Raw genomic sequence first — 16,638 nt, forward strand, 5'->3', positions numbered from 1 at the left:
CCTCTACACCATGAGCTCTTATTTTGTGTCGTAGCCTTCAAAGTGGCACCTTGTTAAAAGCCTTCTGGAAATCCAAGTACACCACATCCACAGGATCCCCTTTATCCACGTTGCTTGTTGCTTCCTCAAAGAGCTCTAATAAATTAGTCAAACATGATTTCCCTTTCACAAAGCTGTGTTGACTCTGCCTGTTTGCATTGAGATTTTCTCAGTGCCCTGCTATAACCTCCTTAATAATAGATTCTAGCATTTTCCCATGGACAGATGATAAGCTAACTGGTCTGTAGTTTCCTGCTTTCTGTCTCCCTCCTTTCTTGAATAGAGGAGTTACATTCGCTATTTTCCAATCTGATGGGACCCTTCCAGAATCTAGGGAATTTTGGAAAATTAATACCAATGCATCTACTATCTCTGCAGCCACTTCTTTTAAGACCCTAGGATGAAGTCCATCAGGACTGGCGACTTGTCAGCTTTTAATTCTAATAGTTTTTTCAGAACCCTTTCCCTGGTGATTGTAGATGTTTTAAGTTCCTCCCTCCCACCTCTTGATTCACAATTCAGTACAGACACCCCCTTCAGTACAACTGATGAGACTGGGCCTTGTTCCTGATTCAAACTGTGCCGGGCGAGTGGAGGTTGAGCACTTCACGGGCGGAGCAGGGGAGACTGGAGAGTGAGGCCCCCGGGGGAGGAGGGCAGGCGGAGACTGGAGAGTGAAGCCCTGGGGGTGGGGGGGTGGAACTGGAGGGTGAAGCCCCCAGGGGAGGTGGAGGGGTGGAGATTCAGATGCTGATAGGGAAAAGTAGCTGTTTTAACTGGCATTTGCATTTTGTAATAGACTGGCAAAAATGTAATTTGTGAGGTTAAAAGGTGGTGTTCTTGTTCGATGAAGGTCTGTTTGGATATGAATCATTTAATTTTCCATGAAGCGCCCTTATTTATTTTGTGTATGTTCTCTCTCCTCTCCTGTAGGCTGATCTTTGGGGCCCATGGATATGTTTTCAACGTGCCCATTCTTTATAGGAGTTGTCTGCAGGTTGTCAGAGGGATGTCACAGCTGAGCCCAACACATGTGCTGTGCCCAACACGTGCTGTGCCCAGCAGGGGTCATTGGATTCTGATCTGGAGCAAAAACCCGAACATCCTAGCTAGAGCTGCTGTTGTAGCCTCCGTATGGTCTATCTCAGCACAGCCTGGGAATGAAACCCAGGGTGCGCCTCACCCTCTCCGGTTGGGTGTGATGACTGATAGCGGAGTGTGGAATTCGGTGCGATTTTTCACCACTGTGATTAAAATTGTACTTAATTTTCCTTCTGGTTTTCTCCATCTTCAGCAAGAAATGTTCAGGTGATGGTATAACACACTGCAAGGGCCGGTACCAAGTGATTATGGTGAATGAAGTCCTCAGTCCCAGTGGTGATCCAGAGAAACATTTGACCATCATGGCGAGCCAGCCGGGTGTCGGCAGTGGCACAGAGCAGTGTATTCTGAAAGATGACTGGTAAGAAACTGCAGCATTGGTGCTCTTCTATACAAGCACATTTTCAGCGTCCTCACCCAACAACATGCTGAAACCGCTGACAAGGCAGGTGTTACACCCAGGCCTTCTCCTTTTATTTGTTCATGGGATATGGGCGTCGCTGACAAGGCCAGCATTTATTGCCCATCCCTAATTGCCCTTGAGAAGGTGTTGGTCAGCCGCCTTCTTGAACCGCTTCAGTCCATGTGGTGATGGTTCTCCCACAGTGCTGTTAGGAAGGGAGTTCCAGGATTTTGACCCAGCAACCATAAAGGAGCGGCGATTTATTTCCAAGTCGGGATGGTGTGTGACTTGGAGGGGAACCAGGTGGTGTTTTTCCCATGTGCCTGCTGCCCTTGTCCTTCTAGGTGTTAGAGGTTGTGGGTTTGGGAGGTGTAGTCGAAGAAGCCTTGGCGAGTTGCTGCAGTGCATCCTGTGGATGGTACACACTGCAGCCACTGTGCGCTGGTGGTGGAGGGAGTGAATGTTTAGGGTGGCGGATGGGGTGCCAATCAAGCAGGCTGCTTTGTCCTGGATGGTGTCGAGATTCTTGTGTGTTGTTGGAGCTGCACTCATCCAGGCAAGTGGAGAATATTTCATCACACCTTGTAGATGGTGGAAAGGGTTTGGGGAGTCAGGAGGTGAGTCACTCACTGCAGAATACCCAGCCTCGGTCCTGTGCTGCTCAGTTCCTGCTGTGGTAGGAGTCCTGAGTGGACACCAGGAGATAACGGAGGTATCCACAGCCCCACACTCTGGGCGGCCCATCCTCTCTGTCCTCATGTTTTGTTTCGATTTTGTGGACCTCGAGGTTTGTAAAAAGACTGTTCTTAGTGCTTTTGCCTCATTGGTGGATGAATCCTGAACGAGAAGCTCCAGATGTGCTATCAGCAGCTGGAGATATGTGGGGATTAATGGGGATGATTTGAACTTTGTATGTGGCCCTAAGGTGCACACCTATGTAGCCCATGAGTACAAAAATGACATTACTCACAGCGCGACACTAGTTGGACAACTGATCATATTTTGCAGAATGGTGTCACCAGTCACCTAATGGTCATCAGGAACTGAAAAGAACGAGTCTCCAGATATATTTAGCTGTGGCAAAAGTTGCATAAACCAATGCTTTAATGTTGAGTCATAATCTTCAGTGCCAACAATGAACACAAGAGCTACATCTGGTGCAGGTGACAGAGGATCGATTCCCTGCCGCACTCGGTGTGGCCAAGGTGCTGATGAGGTGCCTTGTTTCTCACTGACCTATTGCGATGAGGTGCCTTCCACGTCCATTCATCTATATCTGCTTTCATTTAGTTCATTTTTTCTAAACTTCTTCGAATTTATTTCAGTCTCCGCTTTTTCTGTTCTTGGGATGTGGATGTTACTAGTAAGGCAGCATGCACTGTGGTGTGATGAGTATCACAATGTGGGAAACACCCTTTACTCCTCTCACTCCCTTCGAGTGTTGTAACTGAGTAGGATTGACAGGATTCTGTTTCCTGAACTATCAGGGGCAGGAGGGGAGAGATAAACCAGCTTCAGAATGAGTCTCTCAACTATGGAGCCCAATTATTGATATGTGGGGTTTTAATTGTTCTTGGGACGTGGGTGACGCTGGTAAGGCCGTAATTACTGCCAGCCCAAGGTGCCCTGAGAGCATTGAGTGAACCACATTCTGTGGCACTGGAGTTACATGTAGCCCAGACCCTGGAAAGGGGTGGTAGGTTCCCTTCCCTGAAGGGCATTAGTGAGCCCGTTGGGGTTTTACAATGACCTTTTGTGGTCATTTTGCAGGTGCTTAGATTTGAACTCTGATCCCTGGGTTGCTAGACCAGTACCAGAACCACGTGGCTACTGACCGCAAAACATTATTCTGTTGAACAAACAACACTCAGCAGGTCAGGCAGCATCTGTGGAGAGAGAAACAAAGTTAACGTTTCAAGAATTCTGACAAAAGGTCATCGACCTGAAACATTAATTCTGTTTCATTCTCCACAAACACTGCTGAGTGTTTCCTGCATTTTCTGTTTTTGGTTCAGATGTCCAACATCTGCAGTATTTTGCTATTGTATTGAACTGCTTGCGTTGACTTTGATACTTCATGATACAGCTATAGAGAGAATCTAGATATACTTTGAGAAAACTCTTCCCCATTTCAGGGACTCTGTTGAAGTCAAAGCTGGGGACGTTGTTCATGTCGAAGGAGAGAAACACTCGGACACCTGGACAATAAGCAGGGATGCTGGCTATCTGGTTGTGAGCCCTGACTACCTTATTTCTGGGACTAGCGTTGCAAACAGTATCCGCTGTATGCGCAGGGCTGTGCTCAACGAGAGATTTAAGGTGAGATTTACAAATCACCGTGTCCTGTGAATAGCCAGCCCACGCACCATTGCTGCAGTTTTGCACATTTCAGTTACTCTCTGCAGGACTTAGCTTTGAATAATTTATGTCATTACTTTGTGTTCCTCTCCTTTCCATCCTTTGCCTCCTCTGCACCCTGTAAACAGTCTGCCTCGGTTGTTCGGGAGAGGGGAATTGCTTATGTTGCTAGACTCCATCTGTTGCTGAGATGCCCTCTGACTGGAGAAGGCTCACAGGTGCATCCTTGTTGCAGGAACACTGGGTTTGTGTCTGGCTTGTGTATATAGGATGCATACACAGCCTGCAGTTAGTTGCATGTTCGGATCAGGGCACTGGCTGTTTACCGGTGGATCTCAGTTGTATCATTTCTTTTTTTTATATGGGTAATGAGAGGAAGAGCTCCCTTGGATATTGTATCCCAATCAGCTTCATATTTGACTGGATTCTTTCCTAGAATGTTGAGTGGTTGGTTGGACGCTGCAGCCATGCCTGGCTCTATTGGGTTTGGGTTTGACTTTGAGTTGGGGCTGCTGCTTGTATCATAGTGTAAGTTAGCGAGCAGCTCCAGGGCGGCCTGGGAACAAGGGGGCAGATGGACCAGTTTATGCTGGTAAGGGAAGTGGGCAAAAAGTCTTCCATGGACCCCACTCCATTCCCTCCATCTGAAAACAAAGAGAATCAGAGGCTCTGTGCCAGTAGCTGAGAATTGTTGGCATTTTTCACTTGGAATTTATCATAAAAACAAATCTATGAACCTCTAACAAATATGGCAGTCATTTTGAGTGTGAGGTTTTATTGTTTGTCCGCTGTTAATATTCTGTGTTAGATCCCTCATGCCTGTCCAGATATTGGTCAGTTATATATAGGCTGTTTGTACTTGGATTGTCAGCTTCCTTTCCTCCTTACCTGGCTGTGTCATACAGCCCCTCTCCACTTTTTCAGGTTGGCTCTACCGCACCCCCCCCTCCGGTTTAGTTTTCTCAGTCTTTCCCACACTGTTCTCTGGGTGTGTGTGGGAGGCTCCCTATCCCCCACAGCCAGCTACAGTATCAAACTGGCAAATTCTGGACTGTCCAAATCTGTATCTGTTTGAGCACCTCCATGTTTTAACCAGCATGTTTTCCATTTGCAGCTTAAAACATGAATATGTTGCCTTACTGCTCCTTCTATGTTTCTTTGATGTTTAGAGATAGAAAATGCAATGTTTTGAGTAAAAAATATTCTTCCCCTCCTCCTTAACACCTGCCTTGGAAAAGAGACTAAGAGGACACCTGAAGGAGGACTTTAAAATGATAAAGCAGTTCGATAGAGTGCATGTGGAGAAACTGTTTCCACTTGGTGAGTCCAGAACAAGGGGGCATAAATATAAGATAGCAACTAACAGATCAAATAAATTAGGAGTAATTTCTTTACAGAGATAATGGTGAGAGCATGGAACTCGCTGCCACGTGGAGTGGTTGAAACAGCTAGCGTTAATCCATTTGAGGGGAGGCTTGATGTTTACATAAGGGGGAAGGGAATAGAGGGATATGGAGGCAGAGTGGGAAGAGATGATTTAGAGTGGGAGGAGGCTTGTGTGGAGTATAAACAACACAGACCTGTTGGGCCAAATGGCCTGTTTCTTCGCTGGAAATTCTCTAATTCTATGAGTTCCTCTTAACCACGGGTCCATAATTTTAGAGAAGTTCAATAGATTTGTGAAGTGAGAACTCCCTCCATACACCCATGCTGGCTTCCTCATTAATCCACCTTTCTGCAGATGCTTTGTTATTCCCTCCTTCACGGTACCCTCCAATGTTTTACTTGCTACATATGTTCAGCCACACACCTAACAATTTCCAGGGATGTCTTTATGCCTGTTCTATAAATTCCCATTCTCCCAACCCTCGGGCGCCATCCCTGTATTATTTGGTCCTGGCTGTTTTTAAACCTTCACGATCCACATCTCTGCATCAAACAGAGGCGTCAGGGTGGTACTGAGCCAAAGGAACGATCTTGGACAGGAACATCCACCCATATACCTACGTCGCAAGCTGCTGCCACAAGGAATGCTTTATTCTACAACAGTCAACAAAGGAACAGGAGTAGACCATTCAGCCCCTCGAGCCTGCTCCAGCATTCAATTAGATCATGGCTGATCTACCGGCCTTGGTTCCCTAACCCTTAATCACCTTGCCTAACAAAAACCTAACAATCTCAGTTTTGAAATTTTCAATTGATCCACAGCTTTTAGGGGGAGAAAGTTCCAGATTTCCACTATACTTTGTGAAGAAGTACTTTCTGACATCACCCTGAATGGCTTAGCTCTAATTTTAAGGTTATGCCCCCTTGTTCTGGACTCCCCCACCAGAGGAAATAGTTTCTCTATCAACTCCTTTAATCATAATCACCTCAATTCGATCACCCCTTAATCTTCTATACTCAAGGGAATTCAAGCCTAGTCTATGCAACCTGTCCTCATAATTTAACCCTCTAAGCCCTGGTATCATTCAGGTGAATCTGCACTACACCCCTTCCAAGGCCAGTATATCCTTCCTATGGTGCGGTGCCCAGAACTGAATGAAGTACTCCAGATGGGGTCTAACCAGAGCTTTATACAGCTGTAACATAACTTCCATACCTTTGTATTCCAGCCCTCTTGAGATGAATGCTTGATCTTTCCACTTGGTTTACAGCAGATCCCAGTCTCTCCACCAGAGTTGTTGTAATATTTTCCTTTGCTTCCAACTGTCTGGTTGAAACATTCTCACTGCCGTTTCAGACACGCCCAGAGTTTGCTGTGGACCCTTTCGTTTTGGTTTAATTTGAAGTCATTTATTGCAATACCCATTTCAGGTTCCATACTGCGATGCATAATTGTGCTTTTTAGCTTCAGAAAATAATTGCTGAGACTGGTGTTTGGTGCAGTCACAGAGGGCCCAGACTTGGCCAGTGACTGCCTTCAGATCGCACATTGCAGACTTACTTTTTGAAAAGTTTAGCTTTGTTTTCTGCTTGCATTGTGTCTTGTGATTTTGAATGTGGCTTTGATTTCCATGGTTACTGTAGTACAATAACTCGCTCCTTAATGAGCAGTTATAATGTCAGTAATGGAGTTGTGTATCTCCATACTCTTAGTTACACACACCAAGAGTTTGAAGCCAGGGAAAGTTTCATTATATTGTCATATCAGCTAGTGTGTAATTCCAGAAGAAAAAGAGCTTTCTTCACTTTTTGATGAACATCTTCATTCTTTGTTTTTGTTTCCAAGGCCTGTGAAAGGGGAACGAGACAGATGCTGGTCGGCACTTTAGTTCATGAGATCTTTCAAAAAGCAGCAGTGAGCAACAGGTTTTCACAGAATGCGCTGGAAGAAATGACCTCTCAAGCAGTCTATGCCCCAAAGTACTTGGGAGAGATGTAAGCTGCGTTTGTCTCACTTCTTGCGGTTTTAGTGGAAATATTTTATCAGGTGGAGAACTTGGTAATGGTTTCTATACCTGTGGCGATAAGGTGTGAAATGCAGCTTCCTCCGCTGTCTGAGTGGGTGAGGATACAGCTTCGGCTGGTACTGAACCATATGTACCAGAAGGTTCCAAGCTTGGTTCTTGGTCTCTTACCTAATCTCACCCATGGCAACAGGCAAATTGCTACACTTGTCCTCAGTTCCCCTGGGTGAGGAGAGAGAAAACTACCCAGTGCTCCCTCCTGATCACTGTCCATGAGCCCTGCTGATAAGTATGTGTCGGCTGAAGACCAGATCAAGCAGAATTGTGATGCCCTTCACAGTTGAATAGTCCACTGATTCAGGCGAGGTGCATATATGGACCAAGGCTGCCTGGACTATGGAACTATAACCCACACAAGTTAGCACTTCTAAGAAAACTGGGGAGAAGGAAAGAACTTGCATTCATTTAGCATCTTATCACTTAGCCTCAGGATAGCCAACAAATTACTTTAGAAGTGCGGTTTTGTAGTGGTGTTGGTTGAGGGAGGAATGTTGGCCAGGACAAGAAGAAATTCCTTGATCCTTTTTGAATAGTGTCATGGAATCTATTAAGCCCACCTAAAATTCTCATCTGAAGATCAGTATTATTAAGCTTTCGGGGTTTTTATTTACAGTGAAACCTGTATAAATGGACACTTCCAATCATTGCACACCTGCAAAAAAAAACGGACATTTATTGAGAGACCCAAATAACTTCCATGGTAAAATATACAAGAGGCACTCTGAAACCACGGACTCGCAAATTATGAACTATGGACAGCCTTCAATGCACCAAACCCTTTTACAACTTAAAACACAGGACCCACAGGTCAGCGCGAGGTGGCAGAGGGTTCTGTGGAATGGGGAGCTCTTTACCCAGCATCCATGGTGACACACAAATTAATAGTATGCCCAGGGAATGAAAAGAACTTTCTACTTTATTCCCTTTTACTGCTTTTATCACACACCATCCCCTTGGACTTTGGAAGGCAGCAGAATAACCCTGTGCCTTGGGCTTTAACTGCTAAACAACTTCATTTAAATGTAAAAGACCGACTGAACAATAGCAGTGACACACTGTAGATTGTGCAATAATTGTTAAGTTTAACTATCTCCAGTAAGTACAAGTGATGGGCTTAGAGGATGAGAGGGAGGTGGTGAGACAGGTGTTTAGAAAGGTAATTCCAGAGAATGAGGCCTCCTCTGGTGGCTGAAAGCAAGGCCGCCAACGATCGGATAAAGGGAGGGAGTGGGATGCAGAACACGGTGAAGTTAGAGGAGTAGAATGTTCCGGAGGGTTGGCTGTAGGCCTGGTTACAGCGATGGGGAGGGGCGAGGCCATGATAGGATTTAAATACGAGGATGAAAATTTTAAATATAAGATGTTGGATTGGGAGCCGATGTAGATCAGCAAGGATAGGTGAGTGGGACTTGATGCAGGATAGGACATGGGTAGCAGAGTTTTGGATGAGCTGAAGTTTATGGAGGGTGGATGATGGGAGGCTGGCCAGGGGAGCATTGGGATAGTCAAGTCTGGAGGGGACAATATCCTAGTGCAGTTTATTTATTTTTCTGACCGTATCCGTTCGCTCCCTGGCCTAGCTATCTCTTTCCAAAGTCTTCAATTTGAAAGACTCTCCAATCTGAATGAGACAGGCTGAGAAATACTTTCTAACAAAAGGATGATTTTAGATTATGTAAGCAAAGATCCAAATCAGATACAATGGGCCGAATGGCCACCTTCTGTGCTGTAAACTTTCCTGGAATATTTTAGCGGACTGAAATTTGTATAATCTGACGATCCAAGTATTTTGTCTGTTCATAATACCTTTGGTGAGCACCCTGAGTGATAGTATCTAACTGCCACAATTGTCTCACGTGCAAATGGCTGTCCAATTTGTGAGTGCTGCTCCAGTATCTATGTTTGCAGGGTGAGTTTTCCCTGCAGATTGTAGTATTTTGGTGATGGGTGAACAATGAATAACTGAGCTGGGTTAGGACGCTGTGTGTGTGAGTTTCATTGGGTTAGGACGCTGTGTGAGTGAGTTTCATTGGGTTAGGATGCTGTGTGACTGACTGGTGCCCCTCAGTCCCAAGCAATAGCTTGCTCAGGGGAGGGGTCCTTTTGTATTTCTCCCACACAGCGATTTCTTATCATGGCGCTGAGATTTAAGGTCAGACAGCAGGAGGGATACAGAACCCGAGAGGATTAAAGCTCTAGTTAAATATGTATGTTCATGGATTCTCTTCCTGTGTGGAAATTGGGATAACTTTCCATCTTGATGACATGATTTTGCCTCCTTTTACCGGAGAGCAAGATTGGTAGACGGAACATCACTGAATCCCAGTTTGACCAATGTTCCAGTGTGAATGCAGTCCCAGAGGCGCAAGTATGCCCAGGGCCATAGCTGGAGAGTAGGTGGTGCTAAGCTGAATATCACACTGTGATATTGCTGTAATTGGTACGTTTATTAACACAAGGGCACTGAGACCAAAGGTAACGCCCAATTGCTGCCTCACCCGAGTTCAGGTAATTAATGCAGCACGGACCGGGGATTGAACATGTCACCTCCCTGGTCCGCGTGGCTCACTTACTCACTGGATTGACTCACTTGGGCCATCAGGGAGCCCACTTCAGCAGGTATTTGGACTAACCTTGATCTTAACCTGTTTTTGAAATATAGGTACAGCCTGAATCTGAGTCAAGTAGAAGTGATGCAAGCGGCAGAAGAGTACCTGCCATCGTTGGTGACCTGGGCTCAAGACTTCATGGCTAATTTCCCTCAGACTGGCCGACAGCAATTGCAGCTTAAACTGTATGTGGTGTTCCATATCTATTACATTTAGTGTACACGTTGGTACACTGAGCAAGCAAGGTGCACAAAACTGGAATAGAATTACTTAGAATCTGCAGCATAGAAACAGGCCATTTGGCCCAACTAATCTATTTATACTCCACACGAGCCTCCTCTCACTCTAATTACCTCTTCCCACCCTGGTTTCTTGGCTACATACCCTATCTAAGGTGTACAACAAATATTAGCTGGGGAGCATCGGACACAGCAGAGAAACGGAGTGAAATTATATTGGAAGATGTGCAGAAATATGAGGTTTGTCACATAGCAGGGTTGGAAAAAATGTATAAAAATTGGGGGTTAGAGCAGATACTCCGCAATTCGATTAAAGCCTGATCAACGTAATGTACACGAGCTCAGAACTGTAACCTGTTGCAATTTCTTGGCTAAAACCCACAAGATTTTGTCGTAAGTGCTGCTGTTAAGTGTACGTTTAATTATTATAGTTACTATTGTATGCTTAATAAATCTGTGACATCTGACTCTGAATGCTGCGAACCCTATTATTTTGAGGAGTCATTTATAAGTAAGATCACCCCTCCTGTAACACCATCTTTAAATGTTAGTGGTGCTATGGGATGTAAAGTACAGCTGCGTTCTGGGGATAAGATACCTGAGAAATTGTTTTATTATTAATTTCTACTTTCGTCCAGCATGTTTCTCGTATTTTTAAGTTTAATCATATGCTATGACTATATACTGTTAACTCTGCAACTAACCATCTCTCACTCTCAACCCCGCAGCCTTGCCCTACCCCACCCTGTGACTAGGTATGACAGTCTTGAGCGTGATGTAATTTCCTTCCTGTGTAATCTTTTTCCTAGTCCCAGTGAGAGAGACCTGAGTAGACCGGATTCTCTTTGTGGCATCACAGTGACTGATATTGAAGACATTGAAGAGAATATTTGGTCCCCGAGGTTTGGCTTAAAGGGGAAGATCGACGTAACAGCTTGTGTTAAAATTCACCGCCAGTCCAGGACCCAGACCAGAGTAATGCCATTGGAGCTTAAAACTGGGAAAGAATCCAACTCAGTGGAGCACAGAAGTCAGGTACGTGCTGACCCTCTCTGGGGTACAGTTCCTGAAGATGCTGACTCTCAGAGGGGTACAGTTACTTAAGGTGCTGACTTTCACTGGGGTACAGTTGCTGAAGGTGCTGGGTGTTAGATAGTGAGAGAAAGATATATAATGTGTAGACATACAAGCAATGGTCCCAACACTGATCCCTGGGGTCAGTGTTTGTATTACTTCAGTCAAAAAAAAATATCCACAAACCACTGCTCGTTGTTTTCTGTCCTTTAACCAACATCCTATCCCTGCTGCCACACTTCCTGTAATATCACAAGCCTTTATTTTATCAATACGCTCCTGCATGGCAAATTATCAAATACCTTTTTTAAAAAATTATCTGCATTTCCTTGATCAATACAATTCACACTTCCTCAGAGAACTCTCTTCCTTATGTCAGGCATGGCTTGCCTTTTACAAATCAGTGCTGGCTGTTCTTATTTAACCCAGAAGGACGTGGGTTAATTAAGAACTTGAGTATTAATTTTATCCTGTATTCTGGTCTCTAGAACGCTGACTGGTGTTAATTGTATCCATGTGATTTATATCAATTAGTGTTAAATATATACAGGTGGTGTGTATCAATTGGGGCTCTATTGTTGGACACATGGATACAAGAGATTGTCTAACCACCTCCCCTTGACATTCAACGGTATTACCATCGCCGAATCCCCCACCATCAACATCCTGGGGCTCACCATTGACCAGAAACTTAACTGGACTAGCCACATAAATACTGTGACTACAAGAGCAGGTCAGAGGCTGGGTATTCTGCAGCGAGTGACTCACCTCCTGACTCCCCAAAGCCTTTCCACCATCTACAAGGCACAAGTCAGGAGTGTGATGGAATACTCTCCACTTGCCTGGATGAGTGCAACTCCAAAAACACTGAAGAAGCTCGACACTATCCAGGTCAAAGCAGCCCGCCTGATTGGCACCCCATCCACCACCCTAAACATTCACTCCCTTCACCACCGGAGCACTGTGGCTGCAGTGTGTACCATCCACAGGATGCACTGCAGCAACTCGCCAAGGCTTCTTCGACAGCACCTTCCAAACCCGTGACCTCTACCACCTAGAAGGACAAGAGCAGCGGGCACATGAGAACAACACCACCTGCACGTTCCCCTCCAAGTCACACACCATCCCAACTTGGAAATATATCGCCGTTCCTTCATCGTTGCTGGGTCAAAATCCTGGAACTCCCTTCCTAACAGCACTGTGGGAGAACCTTCACCACACGGACTGCAACAGTCCAAGAAGGCGGCTCACCACTACCTTCTCAAGGGTAATTAGGGATGGACAATAAATGCTGGCCTTGCCAGCGATGACCACATCCCATGAACGAATAATTAAAAAAATGAGAGCGCTTATCTAGGGTGTAACGTGGATCTCTGTGAATAAAGGCTTGGAAGCAACGGAAGACCAGGCTCTGGTATTCTATCCTTCACCACTGGGCTATCCAGCTTAGAACAACTGGCCTATTGGTCTTTGGTATGTCCCTTTCTCCATTTTTGAATAGAGGTGTTACACTGGCAATCCTCCAGTCCCTGGCACAGCCTCATATCTAAGGATGTTTGAAAGATTGTGGTCAGAGCCTTGGATGGCTCCTGTTTGACTTCCTTCAGTATTCTAGGATCCAGCCAACAAGGCTTTGAGTTCCACCAATTTTTCCATACTAATTTCCATGTCCTTAATTTGTGTCCCATTTCCCCATGTGCCCTCTTTGAGCTCCTTCTGTCCATGAGACCCACCTCCTGCATCCTTGAATCCTTTCCCACTAAATTGCTGACCATGTTAGTTGACATTGTAAATGGTTCTCTCTCCTCAGGTACTGTCCACCTTTCTTTCAAAACCACCATCATCATCCCCCTCCTCAAAAATAACATTCTTGATCCCTGCAAACTACTGCCCCATCTCCTTCCTCCCTTTCCTCTCCAAAGTCCTTGAATGTGTTGTCACCTCCCAAATATATGCCCATCATTCCCACAACTCCATGTTTGAATCCCTCCAATCAGGTTTCCAGCCCTGCCACAGAAATAAACGACCCTTATCAAAGTCACAAATGACATCCTATGGACTGTGACGATGGTCCTCATCCTTCTCGACCCGTCTGCAGCCTTTGAAACGGTTGACCTCGCCATCCTCCTCCAATATCTCTCTTCCATTGCCCAGCTGTGTGGGACTACCCTCACTTAGTTCCACTATTACCTCCAGAGTCCGCCGTGGATCTATCCTTGGTCCCCCTCCTCTTCATCAATGTGCTGCCCCTTGGCGACATCATCTGAAGACATGGGGTCAGCTTCCACGTATATCTTGATGACACCCAGCTCTACCTCACCACCCCTTCTCTTGACCCCTCCCTTACTCTGTTGTCAGACTGCTTGTCTGACATCCAGTCTTGAACGAGCTACAATTTCCTCCAGTTAAACATTGGTAATACCAAAGCCATTGTCTTTGGTCCCCGCCACAAACTCTGTTCCCTAGCCACCCATTCCACCCCCTCCCTGGCCACTGTCTCAGACTGAACCAGACTATTTGCAACTTCTTCATCCTATTCGACCCTGAGCCGAGCTTCTAACTCCATATCTTCTCCGTCACAAAGTTGTCTACTTCCACCTCCATAACATTGTCCACTTCTGCCCATCTGCTGCTGAAACCCTCATAGAATGATACAGCACAGAAGGAGGCCATTCAGCCCATTATGCCTGTGCCGGCTCTTTGAAAGAGCTATCCAATTAGTCCCATTGCCCTGCCCTTTCCCCTACAAATTTTTCCCCTTCAAGTTTTTATCCAATTCCCTTTTGAAAGTTATTAATGAATTTGCTTCCACCATCCTTTCAGGCAGTGCATTCTAGATCATAACAACTCGCTGTGTTTTAAAAAAAACTCTTCATCTCGCCTCTGGTTCTTTTGCTAATCACCTTAAATCTGTGCCCTCTGGTTACCGAACCTTGTGCCACTGAATACAATTTCTCCTTACTTACACTATCAAAACCCTTCATGATTTTGAACACCTCTATTAAATCTCCCTTTAACCTTCTCTGCTCTAAGGAGAACAACCCCAGCTTCTCCAGTCTCGCTATGTAGCTGATGTCCCGCATCCCTGGTACCATTCTAGTAAATCTCCTCTGCACCCTCTCTAAGACCTTGACATCCTTCCTAAAGTGTGGTGCCCAGAATTGAACATAATACTCCAGCTGAGGCCTAACCAGTGATTTCTAAGGTTTGGTATAACGTCCTTGCTTTTGTACTCTATGTCTCTGTTTATAAAGCTAAAAGCCTTCTCAACTTTTCCTGTCACCTTCAAAGATTTATGTATGTACACCCCCAAGTCTCTCTGTCCCCCCTTTAAAATTGTACCATTTAGTTTATATTGCCTCTCCTCATTCTTCCTACCAAAATGCATCATTTCACACTTGTGTTAAATTTCATCTGCCATGTGTCTGCCCATTTCACCAGTCTGTCTATATCCTCCTGAAGTCTGTTACTATCCTCCATATTGTTTACTACATTTCCGAGTTTCTTGTCATCTGCAAACTTCGAAATTATACCCAAGTCCAGGTCATTAATATATGTCAAAAATAGCAGTGGTCCTAATACTGACCCCTGGGGAATACCACTGTATACTGCCTTCCAGTCTGAAAAACAACCGTTTTCCACTACTCTTTGCTTTCTGTCCCCCAGCCAGTTCGTGTCCACGCTGTCACTGCCCCTTTAATCCCATGGGCTTCAATTTTGCTAACAAGTCTATTATGTGGTACTTTATCAAACGCCTTTTGAAACTCCATATACACAACATCAATTGCACTACCTTCATCAACCCTCTCCGTTACTTCATCAAACAACTCAATCAAGTTAGTCAAACACAGTTTGCCGTTAACAAATCCGTACTGGCTATTATTTATTAACCCATACTTTTTCCAAGTGACAATTAATTTTGTCACCTCCAAATGCTACTATTCTATTGCTTTCCTGGCTGGCCTCCCACCATCCAACCTCTGTAAACTTGAGCTCATCCAAAACTCTGCTGTCCATATCCTAACTCGCGCCAAGACCCTTTCACCCATCACCCCTGTGCTCGCTGACCTACAACGCCTCCAATTTAAAACGCTGACCCTGGTGTTGAAATCCCTTCATGGCTTCGCCCCTCTCTTTCCTCTATTATCCTCCAAACCTACAACCTCCTTCTCCCATACTCTCGTTTTCTCTGGCCGCTTGTGCATCTCCTCTTCCCTTTGCTCCACCATTGGTGGCTGTTCCTTCAGCCGTCTAGGCCCCAGCTCTGGAATTTACTCTTTATACACCTCTGCCTCCCTCTCCTCCTTTAAGACCCTCCTTAAAACCCACCTCTTTAACTTAGCTTTTGGTCACCCCTCCTAATATCTCTTTCATTGGCTTGGTGTCCATTTTTTTGTGAAATGACTTGGGGTGGTTTTCTACTTTCAAGATGCTGTATTAATGCACGCTGTTACCTATAGTTATCAGATTGCTCCACACCTCCTCTGGTGCTTGATCATCTTCCCCTCATGTTCCCTGCCAGACTTCTTCCATATTTCTCTTTAGCCAATCCAATCTTTTTATCCCTCCTCTCTATATTCTACGTGATTTTATTTTGTAGTATTAGCTCTAAATTTGTCATGGTTATTTAAAACTCCCATTTTAATATTTTTCCACTCATCCAAGGAACTCCAGCTTTTTTGTGGGAACACGTCCAGTCTTTATGCGATTCACCTCCTGTTTCAATGTTTCCCATGTTCTATCTAGTGTCTTATTTGCTGATTTTTTTTGTCTTTCTAATTTACCTGGGCTTGTTCCTTTTTTATCTCCTTGAAATTGGCTTTTTCCAGCCTGGTATCTTTACCTTTGTTCTGCTTTTCAGTTTTTATATTGAATCCAATCGTGTTCCGTTTGCTGTTTGCTCGCCATTCCCCTGCCCTTACATTAGCTACTTGCCCCATTTCATTTCCCTAGGATTAGATCCAGCACAGCCCCTTTCCTTGCGCTAGAACACTGATGTAGAAAGCAGTCCTAGACACATTGTAGAAACTCCTCCCATTCTTTACCACTTCCATTAATTTTACCGCAGCTTATCTGTGCAGTGCCTGCACTTCCCAGTCTCCAAACTTACTGGAGCAGAAATTGATTATAGCCTGTGTTTGGGCACATCACCAGCGGCTCACAGTGCACACCAACCAGCAGGCTCGAGGCTCACCTGAAATTGGGCCTCGGGTCTCATTTCAATCATTTGGGCCAGCTGCCAGCTCCTGTCATGCCTCCTGAGGCACTTTACCCGTCTCCAGCAGGTGGATTTCGGGCCATTTGCCTTTCTGGCAGTGGCCCTTGGGAGGGGGGTATGGGGAGAG

At 45.2% G+C, this 16,638-nt stretch overlaps 1 protein-coding gene across 1 annotated transcript in view; it reads left to right on the top strand.

Moving 5' to 3' along the window:
- The window catches only part of dna2 (DNA replication helicase/nuclease 2), a 72,352-nt gene that overhangs the window by 9,859 nt on the left and 45,855 nt on the right, over positions 1 to 16,638 (top strand). The window contains exons 3-7 of the mRNA XM_068002672.1: positions 1,334 to 1,501; positions 3,679 to 3,862; positions 7,134 to 7,282; positions 10,034 to 10,165; positions 11,029 to 11,254. Of these exons, the coding sequence (XP_067858773.1) occupies positions 1,334 to 1,501; positions 3,679 to 3,862; positions 7,134 to 7,282; positions 10,034 to 10,165; positions 11,029 to 11,254 (859 nt within the window). The remainder of the gene's footprint in view (positions 1 to 1,333; positions 1,502 to 3,678; positions 3,863 to 7,133; positions 7,283 to 10,033; positions 10,166 to 11,028; positions 11,255 to 16,638) is intronic.

This window comes from Heptranchias perlo, chromosome 21 (assembly GCF_035084215.1).
Source record: "Heptranchias perlo isolate sHepPer1 chromosome 21, sHepPer1.hap1, whole genome shotgun sequence".
NCBI lineage: Eukaryota > Metazoa > Chordata > Chondrichthyes > Hexanchiformes > Hexanchidae > Heptranchias > Heptranchias perlo.